The sequence below is a fragment of the Panthera tigris genome, chromosome A3 (genome assembly GCF_018350195.1).
Source record: "Panthera tigris isolate Pti1 chromosome A3, P.tigris_Pti1_mat1.1, whole genome shotgun sequence".
NCBI lineage: Eukaryota > Metazoa > Chordata > Mammalia > Carnivora > Felidae > Panthera > Panthera tigris.
Genome location: NC_056662.1, coordinates 82,187,864 through 82,210,416, shown reverse-complemented (window position 1 = coordinate 82,210,416; position 22,553 = coordinate 82,187,864). Strand labels below are relative to the sequence as shown.

The following is a 22,553-nucleotide window of genomic DNA, read 5'->3' as shown; positions in this document are numbered from 1 at the left end:
AAACCACAATGGCAGCTTATTAATTTATGATGGGAGACATATCTATTGACCAAGAGGTTTGAATCATCTCTTCAAGGTTAATTTTCCAGTTTCAAACACTTAGGAAATTTAATTAGTAACCAGAATTTTGATAGGTAAGTGTGGACTCTGAACAGAAATAATTGAGGAACTATTCTATGCAGGGAAAGTCTAGACACTTCCATCTGCTTTCCTAAAACCAGTAGGGCTCTGACTTAACCAGGTGTCGTTATTCACTCAACAGCTATGTTTAGAAGATGTACCATAAGCCAGGTCCCATTCTAGGACCTGGGCATAGTCTTGGCCTTCATGAAGCTTACATTTAGTTGGGAGAGACACACCATCAAAGAAATGAACTTAAAAACATGATGAATTCAGATAACCAAAGGGCTATAAGGAAAATAATAGAGAGTGACTTGGGATGGGGGAACCCACTCTGAGAAGATAGCACATAACCTGAGCCTTTGTGTCTGTTAGGATTAGATTCAGCAGTAAGTGACAGAAAACATAGAATAAAAGTGACCTTTGGGGTGGCTGGGTAGTTCGGTCAGTTGAGCATTTGACTCTTGATTTCGGCTCAGGTCATGATCTCATGGTTCGTGGATTCTAACTCCTTGTCAGGCTCTGTGCTGACAGTGCAGAGCCTGCTTGGGGATTCTCTCTCTTCCTCTCTCTCTGCCCCTACCCCACTTGTGCACACGCAAAAGTGACTTTAAAAAAACCCCGATGTTTATTTCACTGCTATGTAAATGAAGTCTGTAGGTGAGAATTCTAGGGTTGAATGACATTTTTTTTAATGTTTATTTATTTTTGAGACAGAGACAGACAGAGCATGAGCAGGGGAGGGACAGAGAGAGAGGGAGACACAGAATGGGAAGCAGGCTCCAGGCTCTGAGCTGTCAGCACAGAGCCTGACGCGGGGCTCGAACTCACAGACTGTGAGATCGTGACCTGAGCTGAAATATGAAATCAGGAGAATTAGGAGACCAGGGATTCAAGACAGAAGAAAGATAAGAATTCCATGATTGATGGTAGAACATAAATCCCAAGGAATCTATTGTGCATCACTCTAGAGTCTGAATCAGGACAGGGTATTTCAGGAGGGAAATCTCTCTCTCCATCTCTCTCTCTCTCTCTCTCTCTCTCTCTCTCACACACACACACACACACACACATGATCATCTGATGTATTTTAAGACTTTGGGAGCTATAAATATGTACTTTTAGTGGAGAGTTTGGTGATAAACTAGTGATTATTTCTTAAACAGAGGAAAAACCAGACAATGATTAAATCCAGGGAAAAAATCTAAATTGTAATACAAAAGGAATGTTATTATGTATTCTACATGGCTCAGTATGGGTGTAACTCCCAAATAATGATCTAATCAAATATTATGATGTGTTGCTGCTAGGAGGATGGGGGAGCATGTGTATGTTGGGAAGGAATTGTAATGGAGTTAAATGATCGTTAATAGTAGATGGTTAAAGGGTGATGTTTAAACTGGAAAAGATCAAGAAATAGTTGAAGAAGCATGCTCAGAAATAAGGAGTTAAGTATCCAAAGAAACAACTAAAAGAGTTAAAAGTAGTTGCTTTGGGGAAGCAGAAACTGAGAGTTGAGAGGGTAGGGCTGGGACCTGACATTCATTATTATAAGCTTTGTAAAACTGTTTGACTTTTTTTTTCCCCCTAAAACCTTCCCAGACTAATCAGGCTACTTACAGTGTCCACATTCCTCAGAATACCCCATTGTAGTGACATTGTTTATTTCCAAATTTTTCTGCATTCAACTTAAAAGGTGTTTCTTCCCAAGAAACTGAACTTTTCTGTCAAATGCGTTTGATGGAATAGGAGAAATGGCTTCATAAAATGGATTCATTGCAAACTTTCTGTATAAATCATAAAAACCAGTAAAGAAGTTCTTTTTTTTCTTAATGTTTATTTTAGTTGAGAGAGAGAGAGAGGAGAGAGAGAGAGAGAGAGAGAGAGAGAGAACAGGGGAGGGGCAGAGAAAGAGGGAGACAGAATCCAAAGCAGGCTCCAGGCTCTGAGCTGTCAGCACGGAGCCTGACGCGGGGCTCGAACTCACGAACTGTGAGATCATGACCTGAGCCGAAGTTGGACACTCAACCAACCTGAGCCACCCAGGTGCCCCAGTAAAGAAGTTCTTTATTCCATCATCACACCTTGTTTCATGAAGCATAATACATCTCATATGCTCTGTAGTAACAAATGCTGAAACAAGCCACTCATTGAACTTGTCCACGGTTTTCAAGTACATGTTGTCCGACAGCCACATATTCTCATCTATGTGGTCGAGAGCAGCATGAGCTAGAAACTGGTTCAGATGATGATGATGATCTTTGGATTCTGGTTTCCCAGCTGGCAAAAATTCCATCTCAAACACTGGATGATCATGGTGGCCAACAATTACAAAGTAGAATCTTCCAGACATTGTCTTCAATATATAGCTCCTGCGGAGAGACACCGACAATGGAGACAGCCAGTCAGTTACTCCCGCAGACCCTCACTCAGCAGCCGCTGTCAGAACTCCCTGAAAAGCATTTGACTTTTTAACCTGTGTGTGTGTGTGTGTGTGTGTGTGTGTAGATGTAGGTGGAATACACAGTACTAAATAATGGCTGATTTTTATTTTTATTTTTTTTTTGCTTTTTGGCTTTATTTTTATCAAAGCTTCTTTACCCTCTGCAACATAAATTGCAATATCATAGTGGAGATACTGTATTTTGCTTAAATTAAATTTTAACCCTGGATTTGAGAGCTTCCTTAGACTTCTACGTACAATATGGAAGACACCCTAGCATAATCTCATCAGCACCACTTTACAAACTTTTGCAACTTGATTATATACGTTGTTACCTCAACTTAGCTACTTAGTGTTGATTCTTACAGGTTTCTATTTCCAAGTATAATTTTTTTTGCCCTTGAGGTTTGTTGACCTACAGGTACACAAGGACTCTTTTATTGCATAAATTTTATTACAAGTTGTATTAAAGATCTATACTGTATGGGGCACCTGGGTGGCTCAGTTGATTGAGCAGCCAACTCTTGGTTTTGGCTCGGGTCATGGTCTTCTGGTTCACAAGACTGAGCCCTGTGTCAGACTCTGCACTGACAGTGTGGAGCCTGCTTGGGGTTCTCTCTCTCTCCTCTCTCTCTGCCCCTCCCCCACCTGGATGTGCCCTCTGTCTCTCAAAATAAATAAATAAACTTAAAAAAAGATCTATACTATAAGAAAATGTATAACATTTATTATAACATTATATAACATATTATAACATATTATAACATATATATAAAACTAAATGCACATCTAATATAACATATATGATAAAACTTGTGTCTCTAGGGTGTGTTACAAAATGACAAATAATTTTAGTGAAGATTATTAGAGGTTTTAGACAAAAGTTTTAATTTAAGAATTATTTGAATTATCTAGATAAAATGCATACAATTTGATTGAATTCAGAATTTATATACGTTTAACCTATGTAAGATACTCAACTACTTCGACACTGTGATTAAAATCTGATGGAATAGCTTGCTATGGAAAAGAAACACGAAGCTTGCGGGGGCAGTGATAAATTTAAATCTCTAATGAAAGATTAAAAAGGGATCTGTTGAATGCCCAAATCTCCCAACAGCAGCATGAGGAACAGCTTTTGTCACAAGCTGTTCCAGGCCTTGAAGCTTAACAAGCAAGTCTCAAATAAAAATATGTGAGTTTATAGAAATGAAATGGAACCTAATAAGACTAGGCACAGGCCCTGCCTCTTCCATTGGCCTGGAGGCTTATGATCTGTTTCTTCTGCTTCTTGAGATTACTTATCTGTGTTATGGTCTTTGTGAGTCTAGCTGAGATCTTCACCCACATCTCCCTCGCGAAGCTGTAAGCTCTCTTCCACGATGACTCACCTCCAGACCTGGCTTTCAGATAAGGTGTAGACAGCAGGAGGACAGAGCAGGGAGTTAACTCTCTGATGCCACTGCGAAAGCAACATAACAATCCTAGCAATCTAGTCTCGTGGTTTCCAACTTTTTCAGCAGGAAGATCCCTTTGAATACACTTTGCTGCTTAATTTTGGCTGTTGCTCTAAAGCATTGCCGGGCAGAGCACACACTCTCTCTGCTCAGTTTAAGCAGGTGACTATCTGACATGTGCCCCAATAACTGTTGTGGCACACCCTGAAATAATCAGTATCACTATTATGAAATAACAGTATCACTGTTCTTTTGCAGAATATTGAAAATAGCCCTCAGCTACCTGTGACTACCTTCAGATTTGTTACAACCCCATTATTATTTTTTTTAATTTTAAAAATATTTTTTTACGTTTATTCATTTTTAGAGCAGAGAGAGACAGAGCACGAGCTGGGGAGGAGGAGAGAGAGAGACACACACAGAATCCAAAGCAGGCTTGAGTCTCTGAGCTGTCAGCATAGAGTCTGACATGGGCTCAAACCCACAAACCGTGAGATCAAGACCTGTGCTGAAGTTTGATGCTTAACTGACTGAGCCATCCAGGTGCCCCACAACCCCCTTATTTTAAAGATGAGTAAGCTGAGGCACACAGAGTTAAATGACGGAATAATGAATATAGTTATATCATGGAATATAGAATCGAGCGGGAAGCGTTCTGAACCATGAATTAGAAGGCCTGACTTCTAGTCTTCTTTAGGAAGACTTAGCTTTATGATCCGGGTCGGACTTTTTATGTTTTTAGGTTTATTCATTCTGAGACAGAGAGAAAGAAAGAGGAGCAGAGAGAGAGGGAGAGAGAGAATCTCAAATAGGATCCACACTGCCAGCGCAGAGCCTGACGTGGGGCTTGAACTCACGAACTGTGAGATCATGACCTGAGCCGAAATCAAGGGTCAGACACTCAACTGACTGAGCCACCCAAGGTGCCCCCACTCTTATTTTTGCATTGGCGATGTTCTAAGTAGGATGAGCATTACTTGCTCCTCACTTGTTCCTTCCTCAGTCTCCTTCCCTTGTTTTCCTTTTCCCCTTGATTAGCAGAATAAGATTCTCCCTGTTTACCCCCATGACCTGTATTAACATTTCTAGAAATGTGATCACTTCTTCATATTTGTTCAGGTAAATGTAGATATTGACACATTACACTTGAATTGAGTTCCCTATAGATTATAAATGTAATACACCGGTGCCTGAGAAAACGTTGTCTTTGGTGCCATCATCTCTGGTGGCACAGAAACCTAAGTATGCTCAAGTAGACTAACTCATACTGGAGACCCGTCCCATAATTTTGGGAACATGGCACTCTCACTTAACACCTAGTGCAGAGAACTTGAATTTCCTTTTGAATATCTGGATGGTTTAATCTTGGAATGTGAAGTTGCCACAGAAACAGACCTGCTCAAACCTGTTTGGGCGTTCTTAAGGATGAATGATTGCTCTTTACTCTGGTTAAGATGAAAGACTTTCCATTGTTGATTTGGTCTGACAATCACATTAATGTAGAAAAAGGCTTTGTGAAGCATTATAGACAGTTTCGTAAATTTTGAAGACCTCAAGGAAAAGAGTTTACTAGGGATTTGCTGCTCTCAACTTTGTACAACGGAAAGGTACAATCTATTACTCATTCAGGAAGAACGGAATGAGATCACTCAGCATGTGATAGCGTAACATTACTCCTGAAAATGAACACTAGTCCACTTATTGGAAGTTAGGAGGCGTCGAAGGTCTAAATAAAGCTCTAAAGAAAATCATAAAGTCTCATTCTTAGTAGGAACAGTAGCTTACTGTTTACTGAGCAACTTGTTTCTGCCACACACTATATAACAGTCCTTTTATCATTTTATTTTTTTTAAAGTGTATTTATTTATTTTTGAGAGAGAGATTGGCAGAGAGAGGGAGACAGAGAATCCCAAGGGGGCTCTGCCCTGTCGGTGCAGAGCCTGACATGGGACTTGAACCCACCAACTGTGAGATCATGACCCGAGCTGATCTCAAAACTTGGATGCTCAACTGATGGAGCCACCCAGGCACCTCATACACCTAGCCCTTTTAATATACTACGGAACTTAACTAAATTCTCACAACAATCCTGGGAGTGACTACTAGTATCACTGGTGAGAAGTGAGACTAAGGTTAAAGTCAGCTCGGAAGGCCTCACGCCTGGTAGGGACATCAGAATTCAAACCCACGTCTGTCTGATTTGAAGTCTGAGTTCTTTCCATGATAAAACACTGCAGCTGTTTTTTATTCTTCTGTGCTTTTTGTTTGTTTTAGTTCATAGTTAGTCACATAGATACAATGTGAATTCATTCTTCTTTCAACATATGGTGCATTAGAGATACACTTGAAGTCCCCTCTTTAAGCTCATCATTAATCTCAGTTCCTTCTCACCTTCCTCAGAAATAACATTGCTTTAAGTTTTGGAAGATCCTTAGACATCATTCTTAGATGATCCATTAGATACACAGGAAAAGCTATTCAACATCATTAGCCGTTATGGGAATGAAAATGAAAATCACAATGAGATACCACCATACACCTATTAGACTATTAAGTGACTAAAATAAAAAATAGCGATAACATCAAATGCTAGTAAGAATGCAGAAATGAGATCTTTCAGACATTGCCGGCCAGAATGTAAAGTGATCCAGTGAGTCTAGAAAATATGTCTATCAATGCCTTATAAACCTAAACATCACTTACCAGGCAAGAGCAATTTCATGCTTTAACTTTTACCCCAGAGAAATGAAAACATACTTTCACAAAGGAACCTATACAGGACTGTTCATAGCAGTCTTATTTGCAATAGCCAAAAGCTGGAAACAACCCAAATGTCCTTTAATAAGCAAATGGTCAAACAATGTATGGTTCATCCCTATCATGGAATTCTACACAGCAGTAAAAAGAAACAAACTATCAATACACAAAACAAGAACTTGAATGAATCTCAAGGGAATTATGCTGGGTGAAAAAAAAAGTCTCAGAAGGGCTACATACCATTTGATGCCTTTTATATAACATTCTAGAAATGACAAAATTATAGAGACGGAGACTAGATGAGTGGTTGCCAGGTGTTTGGGATGGGGTCTGGGGAGCATATTGGGTATGACTTCAAAGGAGTAGCATGAGAGATCTTTGGGTGATGGAGTGACTCTCTATCTGGATTGTGGTGGTGGTTACATGAATCTACATATGTGATAAAATTGTATGGAAGTATACACACACACACACACACACACACACACAGGAGTGTATATAAAACTGGTGATATATGTAGGGCACCTGGGTGGCTCAGTTGGCTAAGGGTCCGACTCTTGATCTGGGCTCAGGTCATGATCTCACGGGTCCTAGGATGGAGACCCACGTTGGGCTCCCCGCTGACAGCACAGAGTCTGCTTGGCATTCTCTCCCTCTCTCTCTCTCTGTCCCTGCTCTGTGCACACACAAGCTCTCTATCTCTCTCTCAAAATAAATTAAAAAGTTTTAAAGATCTTAAAAGTAGTGATATCTGAATAAAGTTGTGGATTATATCAATGTCACTTTCCTGTTTTTAATATTAAACTACATTTATGCAATGTATTATCATTGGCAAAAAAATGGATCATGGGTACATGAGACCTTTCTATATCATTTTTTACAACTTCTTGTTAATCTATGATTATTTAAAATTTAAAAAGTCAAGTTCAAAACATATCCATTGCATACACTTACGTTCCTGTATAAAATATCTAGTATTGACTTTTGTGTGGGTTTTTTTTTCATAAATACTATCATCATGAAGTATCCTTCTGCAAACATGATTTCTCACTCAACATTTGTTTTGAGATCCACTCAAAATTTGTATATAGACACCTAGGTGTTGTAACTACCGCATAGGATTCTAATATATTAATACGTCACATTTTCTTCATCCCTCCCCAATGTATGAACATTTAGATTTTTTCAATGTTTTCTTATTACAAAGCCTGCCGTGATGAATATTCTTGTATGTGACCTGTTGTACACATGGGTAAATTTTTCTACTGTTATATTTCCTGTTCTTAGAGGTAATAAGGATACTAGCTATCAATGTTTATTGAGCACTGGCTATCATATTGTTATGACTGGTGAGGGATTGGGGAAGTTAACTAACTTACCAAAAGTCACACAGCCAGTAAGTGGCAGAGTCAGAATTCAAACCCATCCTGTCCAATTCTGAACCGTAGTCTTTTGTTTTGTTTTGTTTGTTTGTTTGTTTGTTTGTTTGTTTTGAGAGAGATAGAGAGTACACACACAGGTGAGCAGAGGAGGGGCAGAGAGAGAAGGAGAGAGAAAATCCCAAGCAGGCTTCACGCTGTCAGCGCAGAGCCTGACATGGGGCTCAGTGCCACCAACCGCGGGATCATGACCTGAGCCGAAATCAAGAGTCTGAGGCTCAACCAACTGAGCCACCCAGGCGCCCCCGAAACCCATGTTCTCAACCACTGTGATGTGCTGCTGCCTGCATTAGTGTTCAGGGTTCAGAATTTTCTGGATATCTTCCCTGACTGTTAATCAAGGTGTCCTCAATCTGTACTTTGCAGTTTGATCTTTCAACCTAAAATGGTGTCTTTTTATTTATTCTGGTTAATTAAATCATCTTGACTTGAGGCCATAATTTCAGCATGTTGAGATAGATACTTATTTCAAACACAAGGGTTTTTAGAGCACTTCCTGTAAAGTATTCCTGCCAAAAATGTTGAACTTGAATCTAATCAGGCTTCTAGTATTAACTTCCATTTAGAGCAAATAAAAGGAACAGAGAAATAGTTAAGTGATACCATAGGGGAGCAACTGATATATACATAATGTAGAATATTCTATAGGACAATGAAGACGGTTTTTGTGACAAATCAATGCCATGAAAAAAGTGTACATGTATTTGTGTGTGGATGGGGTGGACAGACTTCTTTAAATTAAAAGGAATTTAGGAGACATGACAACCAATTATAATGAGATCTTATTTGTACTTGAATTTAAATAAACCACATTTTTAAAAAATTTATTTATCCTGAGAGAGAGAGAGAGAAAGAGTGTGTGCACAAGCAGGAGAGAGGCAGGGAGAGAGGGAGAGATTGAGAATCCCAAGCAGACTCCAATGAGGGCCGAACCTGAATCCACCAACCCAGGCACCCCTAAATAAACCAGCTTTTTTAAATACTTATTTTTGAGAGAAAGAGACAGAGTGCAAGCAGGGAAGGGCAGAGAAAGGGGAGACACAGAATCCGAAGCAGGCTCCAGGCTCTCAGCTGTCAGCACAGAGCCCCACTCGGGACTTGAACTCACAAGCCATGAGATCACGACCTGAGCTGAAGTCTGACACTTAACCAACTGAGCCACCCAGGAGCTCCTGAACAAGCTTGTAAAAAAGTCACTTTTCAGGGGCACCTGGGTGGCTCAGTTGGTTGAGCATCCAACCATGGCTCAGGTCATGATCTCACGGTTCATGGATTTGAACACCACATCGGGCTCACTGCTGTTAGCCTGTCAGCAGAGCCCATTTCAGATCCTCTGTCCCCCTCTCTGCCCTTCCCTCTGCTTGTGCTCTCCCAAAAATAAATAAATATTATTTAAAAAGACATTATTGAGATGAGCAAGGAATTGGGATTTTCTGTTACTAGATGATGTAAAAGGATACTAAGGGATTATTGTTAATTTTGATAAGTGCTTTAAAAGAATTGTGGTTATGTGAAAAGATGTCCACTTTAAAAAAGAGATTGGGGGTATTTGGGTGGCTCAGTGGGTTAAGCACCCAACTCTTGATTTCGGCTCAGGTTGTGATCTCACAATTCCTGAGATCGAGACCTACATTGGGCTCCGAGCTCACAGCACAGAGCCTGCTTGTGATTCTCTCTCTCTCTTCCTCTCTCTTTGCCCCTTCGTTACTTTCTCTGCCCCTCCCCTGCATGTGCACTCTCTCCCAAATAAATAAATAAATAAACATTTTTTTTAAAGATCTTTTAAAAAAATTTTTTTTTAACGTTTATTTATTTTTGAGACAGAGAGAGACAGAGCATGAACGGGGGAGGGGCAGAGAGAGAGGGAGACACAGAATCAGAAGCAGGCTCCAGGCTCTGAGCCATCAGCCCAGAGCCTGACGCGGGGCTCGAACTCATGGACCGTGAGATCGTGACCTGAGCTGAAGTCGGACGCTTAACCGACTGAGCCACCCAGGCGCCCCTAAAGATCTTTTTTTGAGAGAGAGTGCAAGCAAGTGGGGGAGGGGCAGAGAGAGAGCGGGAGAGAGAAAGAATCCCAAGTAGGCTCTGAGCTGTCAGTGCGGAGCCTGAGGTGGGGCTCAAACTCAGCAACTGTGAGATCATGATCTGGGCTGAAACCAAGAATCAGAAGAATAACCGACTGAGCCACCCAGGTGCCCCCCAAAAGAAAGATTCTTACCAAAGTATTTGCAGGTGGAATTATATGATGTATGGAATTTTCTGTAAATACTCGGGGGGTGGGGTGGGTGAGGGGGGAGGTAGATACAGCAAATGGGCAAAATCTTGACAATCACTGAATCCAGAAGATAAACACATGAGAGTTCATTGCTGTTTTTTACTATCTTGCCAAAGTTTATAATAAATTTTAAAGTGTTTTTAATTATAAAGTAATAGAAAACATGGCAGGTGAGGATAAAGCTTTGAAAATAAGAGAGGGGCACCTGGGTGGCTCTGTAGGTTAACTGTCCAACTCCTGATTTCAGCCGTGGGTTTGAGCCCCACGTCCAGCTCTGTGCTGACAGTGAGGATTCTCTCTCTCCCCCTCTCTCTGCCCCTCCCCTGCTTGCAGGCTTTCTCTTTCCCAAAATAAATAAAGTTAAAAAAAAAAAAGGTAAGAGAAAAAATACAGCTCATAACCCACTACTCGGAGACACTGTTAAAATTTAGATGCATTTTCTTCTACTACTTTTCTATGCATCTTTTGATTAAACTTTCATAGTGAAGATAAAAATCTTGATATAATTTTGTGTCCTTTTCCCCTTTACCTATGTAAGCATTTTTAATATTATCGTGAATTTTCTTAAGCATCATATGTAATGATGACATAATAGTTCGTTGAATAGTTATAGCCAGGCCGCATTTGATATCTCTCCTCTGTGCTTACATATCATTCTATTAAGATTTCTAATAAAGCATTCATTCTGTGTCACATTTTTTGTGGGGGGGGGAGGTGCAGTCTCGTCCTACGTACTAAAACTAACACAGTGCTGCAAAATTTTAACTAATGTAAAAGAATTAATATTTTCCATAACTGAGTATATACATGATTATGATGGTGTCTGCCATGACCTGGAGCAAAGAAGGTGATACGAGATAGCACAAAGCAGCATACAATTTGCATTGAGATAATTGCCTTATAATGTGACAAAAAGCAGTCACCAAAGCAAGACTGTTTAGAACATTAATACATTAGCTTGGGGAGAATAAGATTGTCAAAGAAAAATCAAAAACCAATTCGATGAATTAATTATTAGCATGCTATTTTATTTGTATGTAAGAGTGAAACGCCGACAGATGAGATTTATAGAATAAGGAAAACGGGAAAGAGATGAAAAAGAAAAACACTGGGAACAAAGAACTTTGTTTTCCTTTTCTTAGGTAAGTGCTGCCTCAAGGTGTTAGCAACGGTTTGGGTTATGGTTTCCCTAGAAAGGTTAGCTGTGAAACATTCATAACGAGCTGTCTTTGTGTGATGTTTGCCTCTGCCCTCTGTTAGCATCTTTTGTTCGTCTTAATTAGCCCAGGCACCCACATCAAAATTTCTCCAGCGCTTACAAGTCAGAAAAGTAAACAGTTCTATTCAAATTACAGAATGGTAGACTACCCAGCTTACAATGGTTCGGATTTAGGATTTTTCTACCTGACCATGGTGCGAAAGCAACATGCATTTAGCAGAACTGTACTCGGAATTTTGAGTTTTGACCATTTCCCAGACTAGCAACACACGTAAGGCACTCTGGTAACGCAGGGCAGCCGGCGGTGAGTGCAGGTCTTAGCCATGCGACCCCGAGAGGAAACGACCCATAGCACTTACACCCACTCTGTACCCATACCGTGATTTTGTTTTTCACTTTCAGGACAGTATCAAATAAGTTACATAAGATATTCAACACTCTAGTATAAAATAGGCTTTGGGTTAGATGATTTTGTCCAGCTGTAGGCGAATGTAGGTGTTCTCAGCATGTTTAAGGTAGGCTATGCTAAGCTACCATGTTCAGTTGATTAGGTATATTCAATCTATTTTCAACTTATGATGGGTTTATTGGGATGTCCAGGAAGATCTATAGTTGCCTTGTAACTGAAAGGTGTAGGAGTAGACTTCAGGCAGAGCGTGATCAGGGACCCAAATAATGACATCAGGACTCAGTTTCTCTTAATCTCTTGGTTACATTTGAATTGTGTTGGCTTTATTTCAGGCAGGCTTTTACCTTGAAGCGGTAAGATGATGTCAGCAGGGGCGCCTGGGTGACTCAGTCAGTTAAGTATTCACTGTTGATTTTGGCTCAGGTCATGATCTCGTGGTTTGTGAGTTCAAGCCCAGAGTTAGGCTCTGTGCTGACAGTGAAGAGTCTGCTTGGGATTCTCTCTCTCCCTCTCTCTTCCACTCCCCTACACTCTCTCCTCTATCTCTCTCTCAAAATAAATTAACTTAAAAAGAAAGGGGGATGGCAGCAGTTCTCCATCCTATAACATTCTGGGTTCAAAGTTAGTTGAAAAGAAGTTTCTCTCCATGTTAGGCAAATTTGGTCAAATGACCTGCCCTGAACCAATCACTGTAATCAGGGGAATGGAATTCCAATTCTTGGCTGGTCTTGGTCACAGATTGAGGGAAGGTACCTTTTGCCACACATAGACTAAGAAGAGGAAGAATCCCTAAGAAGAAGTCAGATTGTGGTTACCGAAGGAAGGGGAAATGGATGTGTGCCGGACAAGCAAAGTGCCGTAGGAGGCCACCGTAGTGCAACAATGATATGTATCAGTCAGGATTTTTTCAGATACAAGTAACAACAACAACCAGAAATCAAATTCTAATTGCCTTTCAGAAAATAAGAAGGAAATTTCTTAACTCCTGTTCAAAAACGTACCCAGGATTTGTTTTAATCAGATATGGTAAGACATGCGGTCATAGAAATGATCATCACGTAGGAAGAAGTTTATACTCATAGACCCCTAAAAACAGGAGACATGGTATGCCACACAGGGCCAGGTGAGGAAGCCCTAGGGTTGGTCATGAGGGAGAGAGGTGTGAGGAGGAAGAGCATGGTCCAGAACCTTTATTAGGGTTTTTGTGAGAAGAAAGGGGTAAAGCAAGAGTGGGTACAATGAGTTAGCTTAATATTGAATAGTTTGAGGGGTGACTGGGTGGCTCAGTCGTTTAAGCATCCAGCTCTTGGTTTCAGCTCAAGTTGTGATCTCTTGGTTCGTGAGTTTGAGTGCCACGTTGGGCTCCATGCTGGCAGCGCAGAGCCTCCTTGAGATTCTCTCCCTCTCTCTCTGCCCTCCCCCACCCCCGCTCATTCTCTCTTTTTCCCTCTCTCTCTTTCTTAAAATGAATAATTTTTTTTAAAAGACTGAATAGTTTGATTAATTTCAGTAGGCTCTGGACTATAGGGATGATCTCTAGTTGTCTGTACCTAGCCTTGGGGGTGAATTAGCTAGTCCCAGAAGGGGCAGTCTCTCCAGGATCAAAGCCCCAAGTGCCAGAACATCCAAAACACAGGAAATACGAAAGTAACATCAACATAGCTTCTGTAACTGAAAATTCCAGGGAAATAAATTTTCTGGTGTAGGTAGACATGACACACACAGTATTATCTCTGCATCATGCTCAGGCTCCACCTGGTGGCTCCTGGCAGTCCCAGACTCCACTGCTCCCTCTTCCGCCCACACTCCACAGAGCCTAAATGACTGCAGGAGCTCGTCTCTGCATCCTCTCTGCTTCAAATCCAGAAGGAGAGAAAGAGCTTCTTTCCTCCCACAGCCAAACACAACTCCTGGTTCTTATTCTTCTTGGCCAGACATGGGCCAATCACTGCAGTCAAGAGGATGGGAATTGCTTACTGACTTAGGGAGCCCCCCTAGCATTGCAACCAAATGGCTTGAGAGGTGGCTGTTTGGGTGTTCTGGCATGCTATGTTGCCAGAAGAATGGAAAACCAAGAAAACAGCTGTCCACACTACATAATGGATGTCAGACATGTTTATCCTGGGTAGCTCTTACCTTGTAATTACTGCTGACTTGTTTCGTGTAATCTTGACCCTTCCAATCCAGGCACAAGTACCATCAAGAACTGTAGTATTTAAAAAAATGTTTTTTATTACATTTATTTATTTTTGAGAGACAGAGTGAGACAAAGTGAGAATGGGGGAGGGGCAGAGAGAGAGGGAGACACAGAACCCGAAACAGGCTCCAGGCTCTGAGCTGTCAGCACAGAGCGCAATATGGGGCTCGAACCCACAAACCGTAAGATCATGACCTGAGCCGAAGTTGGACGCCTAACCAACTGAGCCACCCAGGCGCCCCAAGAATTGTAGTATTTTGATTTCCAGAGAAGATGGTGGAGTAGTAGGACCCTACACTCACCTTGTCTCATGGATACAACTAGATTAACACCCACATCAGTGTAAACAACTCGGGAAATAACCCAAAGACTGGCAGAACGACTCTTCATAGCTAAATGCAGATAAAAGGCCACATGGAAGAGGGTAGGAAAGGCAGAGATGCAGTTGGGAGCCAAATGGACCCATGGGACTATCTGTGGGAGGAAGGGATACTGAGGGTGTGGAGAGGGGAGAGAAACATACCTTCCCCCCAGGAACCCCAGGCACAGGGAACCTGCATGGGAAGATGAATCCCCATCACACCTGGCTTGGGAAACCAGAGGCACTGAATTTCATGAGTTCTTAAAAAAATTGTTTAATGTTTATTTATTTTTGAGAGAGAGAGACAGAGCATGAGTGGGGATGGGACAGAGAGAGATGGAAACAGAACCCAAAGCAGGCTCCAGGCTCTGAGCTGTCAGCACAGAGCCCGATTTGGGGCTCAAACTCAAAAGCCGTGAGATCATGACCTGAGCCAAAGCTGGACAGTTAGCCAACTGAGCCATCCAGGCATCCCTAAAAAAATATGAATTTTGTGAGTTCTTAAAATCAGCAGGGCTTAACACTTTGAACTTAAAAAAGCAGCAGGCTTGGCTTTGGGAGAGCCAGGAAGGCAATAGGAAACTGAGTCCCTGCCTCTAAAGAGATAGTACAACAAACAGCCTTGTGGAGATACAGCATAGAAACAGAAGTTTGAAAATTTTCTAAGGTATATGGGAGGGATATTTCTTTACTAATTTCAGAGCATGTGCTGGAGGGGCAGGGATCTTTGGGAGACTTCTCCAGGAACAAATGAGTTAGCAGGCACCATCCCCACCCCCACCCCTCCAAGCCTGGATGCATAGACTAGTTCCTGCTGGAACTAGGACAGTGTTAACACTTGCTACCTCACTTTGCTAAAAGCACACACTGGCCTATGTTTTTCTGCAGACATGCCCCCTCCACCCAGGCCTTGGCTCCAGATGCCCTCCCATAGCAGACCTTGGTAAACCTGGCTAATACTGAGGACCCCACCCCAGCACATTTCTGTGCATATGCCCCCTTCAATCTGGCCTTCCTTGGTCCTGGCAGCAGCAGGTCCTGTCCATAGCAAACAGGCATAAACCTTGCTAACACCAATACTATGCTCTGAATTCTCCTGCAGACTTACCCTCTCCAGTTTCCCCCATGCTGGAGCTATCCAAAACGGTTCCACAAGTGTGGCAGTGTAGAAGCAGCCCCGACAGGGACAAGCATGACTGCAAAGTGACTCCTACCCCAGGGAGAGGGGAAGATACCCATACATACCAGTCCAACTGTAGCCCCAGATGTGGGCTGGGGACAGACGCTGGGTCTGACTGCAGGCCCCACACACCAATGAAACTTTCTCAGGGGACAACACAGGGAAAGAGCCCCACAGTTTTGTGTCACCCCATCTCTGGCAAACACCTAATCTGATTCAACTCAAGCCCAAGAAGGCCCCGACTGGCCCCACGAACAACACAGGGACCAAACCCTGCCCACAACAGGCAAAGAAAGACATTGCTGATGACTGGACTGAAGATAAAAGTGGCTCAATCACAATAGCAGGGTGCACACAACACACATATGAAACACCCCTAAAATGCCAGGTTTGGGTGAATGAGGGACTTTGCACTGCAGGGCACTGTAGGACTTCTTCTTCATAAGGCCACTACTTTCAAGAGCAGGAGACATAGCTGACTTTCTTAACACATAGAAACAGACACGGAGAGTTAGACAAAATGAGGAGAGAGAGGAATATGTTCCAAATGAAAGAACAGAACAGAATCACAACAAGGGAGCTAAACGAAATGGAGATAATTAATATGCCTGATAGAGAACTTAAGGTAATGATCATAAAGATACTCACTGGACTTGAGAAGAATGGAGGACCTCAATGAGACCCTTAACAAAGAGATAGAAAATATAAAAAAGAACCAATCAGAGATGAAGAACTCAATAACTGAAATTAAAAATACACTATTGGGGGCACCTGGATGGCTCAGTTGGTTAAGAGTCTGACTCTTGATTTCAATTCAGATCATGATCTCACCATCATGAACTCAAGCCATACATCAGGCTCTGCACTCGGTGTGGAGCCTGCTTAAAATTCTCATTCTCTCTCTCTCTCTCTCTCTCTCTCTGCTCTTCCCCTCCTCTCCTCTCTCTTGTGTGTACACACATGCTCTCTGTCTCTTAGAAAAGAGAAAAAATACACTAGATGGAATAAATAGTAGACTAGAGGAAGCAGAAGAATGGACCAGTGACCTGGTAGAGAGAGTGAGTAATCAAAGGAATCAAAATGAACAGTAGAGAGAAAAAAATAATGAAAAATGCAATAGACTTAGGCAACTCAAGCATAATAACATTCGCAATTTGGGAATCCCAGAAAGAGAAGATAAAAAAAAAAAAAAAAAGGCAGAAAATGTATGTGTGTATGTGAATATATAATAGCTTAAAACTTCCCAAATCTGGAGAAGGAAACAGATATCTAGACCTGGTAGTCACAGAGATCCCCCAACAAAATCAACCCAAGGAGACCCACACCAAGACATGTAATAATTCAAATAGCAAAAATTAGTAATAAAGAGAATTCTAAAAGCAGCAAAAGGAAATAGTTACATAGAAAGTGAGCCCCATAAAGCTATCAGCTAATTTTTAGCAGAAACTTTGCAGGTCAGAGGGGAGTAGCATGATATATTCAAAGTGCTGAAAGGAAACAAACAAACAAACAAACAAACAAACCCTGCAACGAAGAATACTGTATCCAGCAAGACTATTATTCAGAATAGAAGGAGAGATAAAGAGTTTCTCAGACAAACAAAAGGTAAAGGAATTCATGACCACTAAACCAACCCTACATGAAATGTTAAAGAGGACTATTCGAGTGGAAAGGAAAGACCATAAGCAGGAATAAGAAAAGTCGGAAGTACAAAAACAGAAAAATAAAGTGTATCTATAAAAATCAGTCAAGGTATTCACAAAATGAAAGGATGTAAAGTATGACACTATATACCTAAAACATGGTGTGGGGGAGGGGTAAAGAATGGGTTCAAACTTAAGCGACCATCAATTTAACATAGAGTGCTATATGCATAAGATGTTATATTTAAATCTAATGGTAACCACCAACCAAAAACTAGTAAAAAAAAATATGCAGAAAATAAGGAGAAAGTAATCTAAGTGCATCACTAAAAAAAGCCAGCAAACTGTGAGAGAAGAGAGCAAGAGAAGAAAGAGAAAAACTACAAGAACAACCGTAAAATAAGTAACAAAAGGGCAATAAGTACATACCTATCAATAATTGCTTTGAATGTAAAGGGACTAAATGCTCCAGTGAAGACACAGTGTGACAGAATGGATAAAAAAACAAGACACATCTATATGCTGCCTACAAGAGACTTATTTCAGACCTGAAGACACATGCAGATTGAAAGTAAGGGGATGTGGGGCACCTGGGTGGCTCAGTCGGTTGGGTGTCTGGCTCTTGGTCTCTGCTCATGTCATGATCTCATGGTTCATGAGTTCAAACCCCAAGTTAGGCTATGCACTGGTGGCATGGAGCCTGCTTGAGATTCTGTCCCTCTGCCCTTCCCCCACTCATGCTTGCACACGATCTCTCTCTTTCTCTCTCTCAACAAATAAACAAACATTAAAAAAAAAAGAAAACAAGGGGATGGAAAAGCATGCAAATGGAAGTGAAAAGAAAGCTGGGGTAGCAATATATACATTGAATAAAATAGACTTCAAAACAAAGACTATACCAAGAGACAAAGAAGGGAATAATTCAATAAAAGGATATAACAATTATAAATATTTATGCACCCAACATGGAAGTACCCAAATACATAAAGCAACTAATATCAAACACAAAGGAAATAATTGAAAGTAATACAATAATAGTAGGGGACTTTAACACCCCACTTACATCAATAGATAGATAATCCAAATGGAATATCAACAAGGAAACAGTGGCTTTAAATGACACATGCAACCAGATAGATGTAACATATATTCAGAGCATTCCATCTTAAAACAGCAGAATACACATTGTTTTCAAGTGCACGTGGAACATTCTCCAGAATAGATCACATATTAGGTCACAAAAAATCTCAACAAATTTTTAAAAAATGAAATAACACCATGCATCTTTTCCAACTATAATGCTATAAAACTAAAAGTCCACCACAAGAAAAAAATCTAGAAAGAACACAAATACATGGAGGTTAAATAACATGCTAATGGGGCACCTGGGTGGCTCAGTTGGTTAAGAGTCAGACTCTGCCTCAGGTCATGATCCCATGGTTTATGAGTTCGAGTCCCATGTGCTGACAGCTTGGATCCTGGAGTTTGCTGTGGATTCTGTGTCTCCCTCTCTCTCCTTCTCTCTGCCCTTCCCCCACTCATGCTCTGTTTCTCTCAAGAATAAAACATTAAAAATTTTGAAAAAAAATAACATGCTACTGAACAATAAATGGGTCAACCAAAAAATCAAAGAGAAAATTTAAAAATACATGAAGACAAATAAAAATGAAAACACAATGATCCAAAAACTTGGGGATGCAACAAAAGCTGCTCTAACAGGGAAGCTTATAACAATACAGACCTACCTCAAGAATCAAGAAAAATCTCAAATAAACAACCTAACTTTACATCTAAAGGAGCTGGAAAAAGAAAAACAAACAAAACCCAAAATCAGTAGAAGGAAGGAAATAATAAAGACTTAGAGTAGAAATAAGACAGAAATTAAAAAAAAACACAATAGAACAGATCAATAAAATCAGGAGCTGGTTCTTCAGAAAGATCAACAAAATTGATAAACATTTAGCTAGACTCATTAAAAAAAAAAAGAGGACTCAAATAAACAAAGTCAGAAATGAAAGAGGAGAAATAACACCCAATGCCACAGAAATACAAAGGATTATGACAGAATACTATGAAAAATTATATGCCAACAAATTGGACAAACTAGAAGAAATGAAACTAGAAGAAATGTTTCCTAGAAACATATAACCTCTCAAAACTGAATCAGAAAGAAACAGAAAATTTGAACAGACCGATTACTATCAATTAAATTGAATCAGCAATAAAAAACAAACAAACAAACAAAAAAAAACACCTCCCAACAAACAAAAGTCCAGGGCCAGAATGCTTTACAGGTAACTTCTTTTTTTTTTAATTTGTTAAAGTTTGTTTGTTTATTTATTTATTGTTTATTATTATTATTATTTTCTTTTGAGAGGGCACAAGTAAGTGAGGGGCAGAGAGAGAGAGAGAGAGAGAGAGAGAGAGAGAGAGAGTGAAGGAGGGAGAGAGAGAGAAGCCAGGCTCACCTGAAGTAGGTCTTGAGCTCACCTGAAGTAGGACTCATACTCACCCGAAGTGGGGCTGGAGCTCACCCAATGTGGGGCTCAAACTCACAAACCGTGAGATCATGACCTGAGCCAAAATCAGGTGCTTAACCGATTGAGCCACCCAGGTGCCCCTTCACAGGTGAATTCTATCACACATTTAAAGAAGAAATACCTGGGGCACCTGGGTGACTCAGTCGGTTAAGCATTCAACTCTTGATTTCAGCTCAGGTCATGATCTCCTCGTTTGTGAGTTTGAGCCCCACATCAGGCTCTGCACTGTCGGTGCAGAGCCTTCTTGGGATTCTCTCTCCCTCTATCTCTCTGCCCCGCCTCAGAGCTTTCTCTCTCTCTCTCTCTCTCTCTCTCTCTCTCTCTCTCTCTCTCTCTCTCTCTCAAAATAAACATTAAATAAATTTAAAGAAGCGGGGTGCCTGGGTGGCTCAGTTAAGCGTCCAACTTCAGCTCAGTTCACAATCTCATGTTTGTGAGTTCGAGCCCCACGTCCGGCTCTGTGCTGACCGCTCAGAGCCTGGAGCCTGCTTGGGATTCTATAACTCCCTCTCTTTGCCCCTCCCCTGCTCTCATTCTCTCTCTCTCTCTCTCTCTCTCTCTCTCTCAAAAATAAATAAACATTAAATTTTTTTTAATTTAAAGAAGAATACCTATTTTTCTCAAACTATTTCAAAATATAGAAGAGGAAGGAAAGTTTCCAAATTCATTCTATGAGGCAGCATTACCCTGATATTGACACCAGATAAAGACACTACAAAAGAATAGAACTACAGGCCAATAGCTCTAATGAACACAGATGTAAAAATCCTCAACAAAATATTAGCAAATTGAATCCAGCAATATATTTAAAAAATCATTCACCACTATCAAGTGGATTTATTCCCAGGATGCAAGGTGGTTCAATGTTCACAAATCAATTAATGAGATATATCACATCAATGAGAGCAAGGATAAAAACGACATGATCATTTCAACAGCTGCAGAAAAAGCATTTGACAAAGTACATCATTCATGATAAAAAAAAAATCCTCAACAGAGCAGATTTAGAGGAAACATACCTCAACATAATAAAGGCCATATATGAAAAATCCACAGCTAACATCATACTCAATGGTGAGAAACTGAGAGCTTTTCCCCTAATATCAGGGACGAGACAAGGATTGCCACTTTCACCACCTTTATTCAACATAGTACTAGAAGTCCTAGCCACCGCAATCAGACAAGAAAGAAAGAAAGAAAGAAAGGGCATCCAAATTGGTAAGGAAGAAGTAAAACTTTCACTATTTGCAGACACTATATGTATATGTGTACGTATGTGTGTATATATATACATATATATATGTATATATATACATATATATATATATATGTATATATATATGGTAAAAACCTGATGACTCCACCAAAGAACTGTTAGAACTGATAAGTGAATTCAATAAGGTTGCAGGATACAAAATCAATATACAGAAATCTGTTGCATTTCTATACACTAATAATGAACTAGCAGAAAGAGAAATTAAGAAAACAATCCTATTTACAATTGCACCAAAAATAATAAAACACCTAGGGAATAAACTTAACCAAAAAGGTGAAAGACCTGTACTCTGAAAATTATAAAACACTGATGACAGTAATTGAAGATACACAAACAAATGGAAAGATATTACATGCTCATGGATTGGGAGAACAAATATTGTTAAAATGTCCATTTTATCCAAAGTAATCTACAGATATAATGCAATCCTGATCAAAATACCAAGAGCATTTTTCACATAACTAGAAGAAATAATCCTAAAATTTGTATGGAACCACAAAAGACCCCAAATAGCCAAAGCAATCTTGAAAAAGAAGAACAAAACTAGAGACATCACAATCCCAGATTTCAAGACATACGTCAAAGCTGTAGTATTCATAACATTATGGTTCTGACACACACACACACACACACACACACACACACACACACACACACACAAACAGACACATAGATCAATAGAACAGAATAGAGAGCCCCAAAATAAATCCACAATTATATGGTCAATTAAGCTTCAACAAAGCATGAAAGAATATACAGTGGGAAAAACACAGACTCTTCAACAAACGATGTTGGGAAAACTGGGCAACTGCATGCAAAAGATTGAAACTGGACCACTTTATTTCATCATACACAAAAACTCAAAATGGATTAAGGACCTAAATGTGAGACCTGGAACTATAAAAACCTAGAAGAGAGCACAGGCAGTAATTTCTCTGACATTGGCCATAAGCAACAGTTTTCTAGATATGTCTCCTGACACAAGGGAAACAAATGTAAAAGGAAACTATTGGGACTAAATAAAAATAAGAAGCTTCTGCACAGCAAAGGAAACAACCAACAAAACTAAAAGGCAGCCTACAGAATGGGAGAAGGTATTTGCAAATGACATATCCAATAAAGGGTTAGTATCTAAAATATATAAAGAACTTACACAGCTCAACACACACACGCACGCACACACACACACACACACACACGCACAATGAATTACTGAGCCATAAAAAAGAAGGAA

The 22,553-nt window shown here is 40.4% G+C and overlaps 1 protein-coding gene across 1 annotated transcript; it reads right to left on the bottom strand.

Moving 5' to 3' along the window:
• Nucleotides 1-1,804: 1,804 nt before the first annotated feature.
• LOC122237033 (trafficking protein particle complex subunit 2-like) lies at nt 1,805-4,037 on the bottom strand. The gene is made up of 3 exons (XM_042979766.1): nt 3,955-4,037; nt 2,170-2,492; nt 1,805-1,923 (listed from the first exon to the last, which is right to left on the bottom strand). The coding sequence occupies exons 2-3, from the start codon at nt 2,471-2,473 to the stop codon at nt 1,805-1,807; spliced, it is 423 nt and encodes a 140-aa protein (XP_042835700.1). The 5' UTR covers nt 2,474-2,492; nt 3,955-4,037.
• Nucleotides 4,038-22,553: the final 18,516 nt, after the last annotated feature.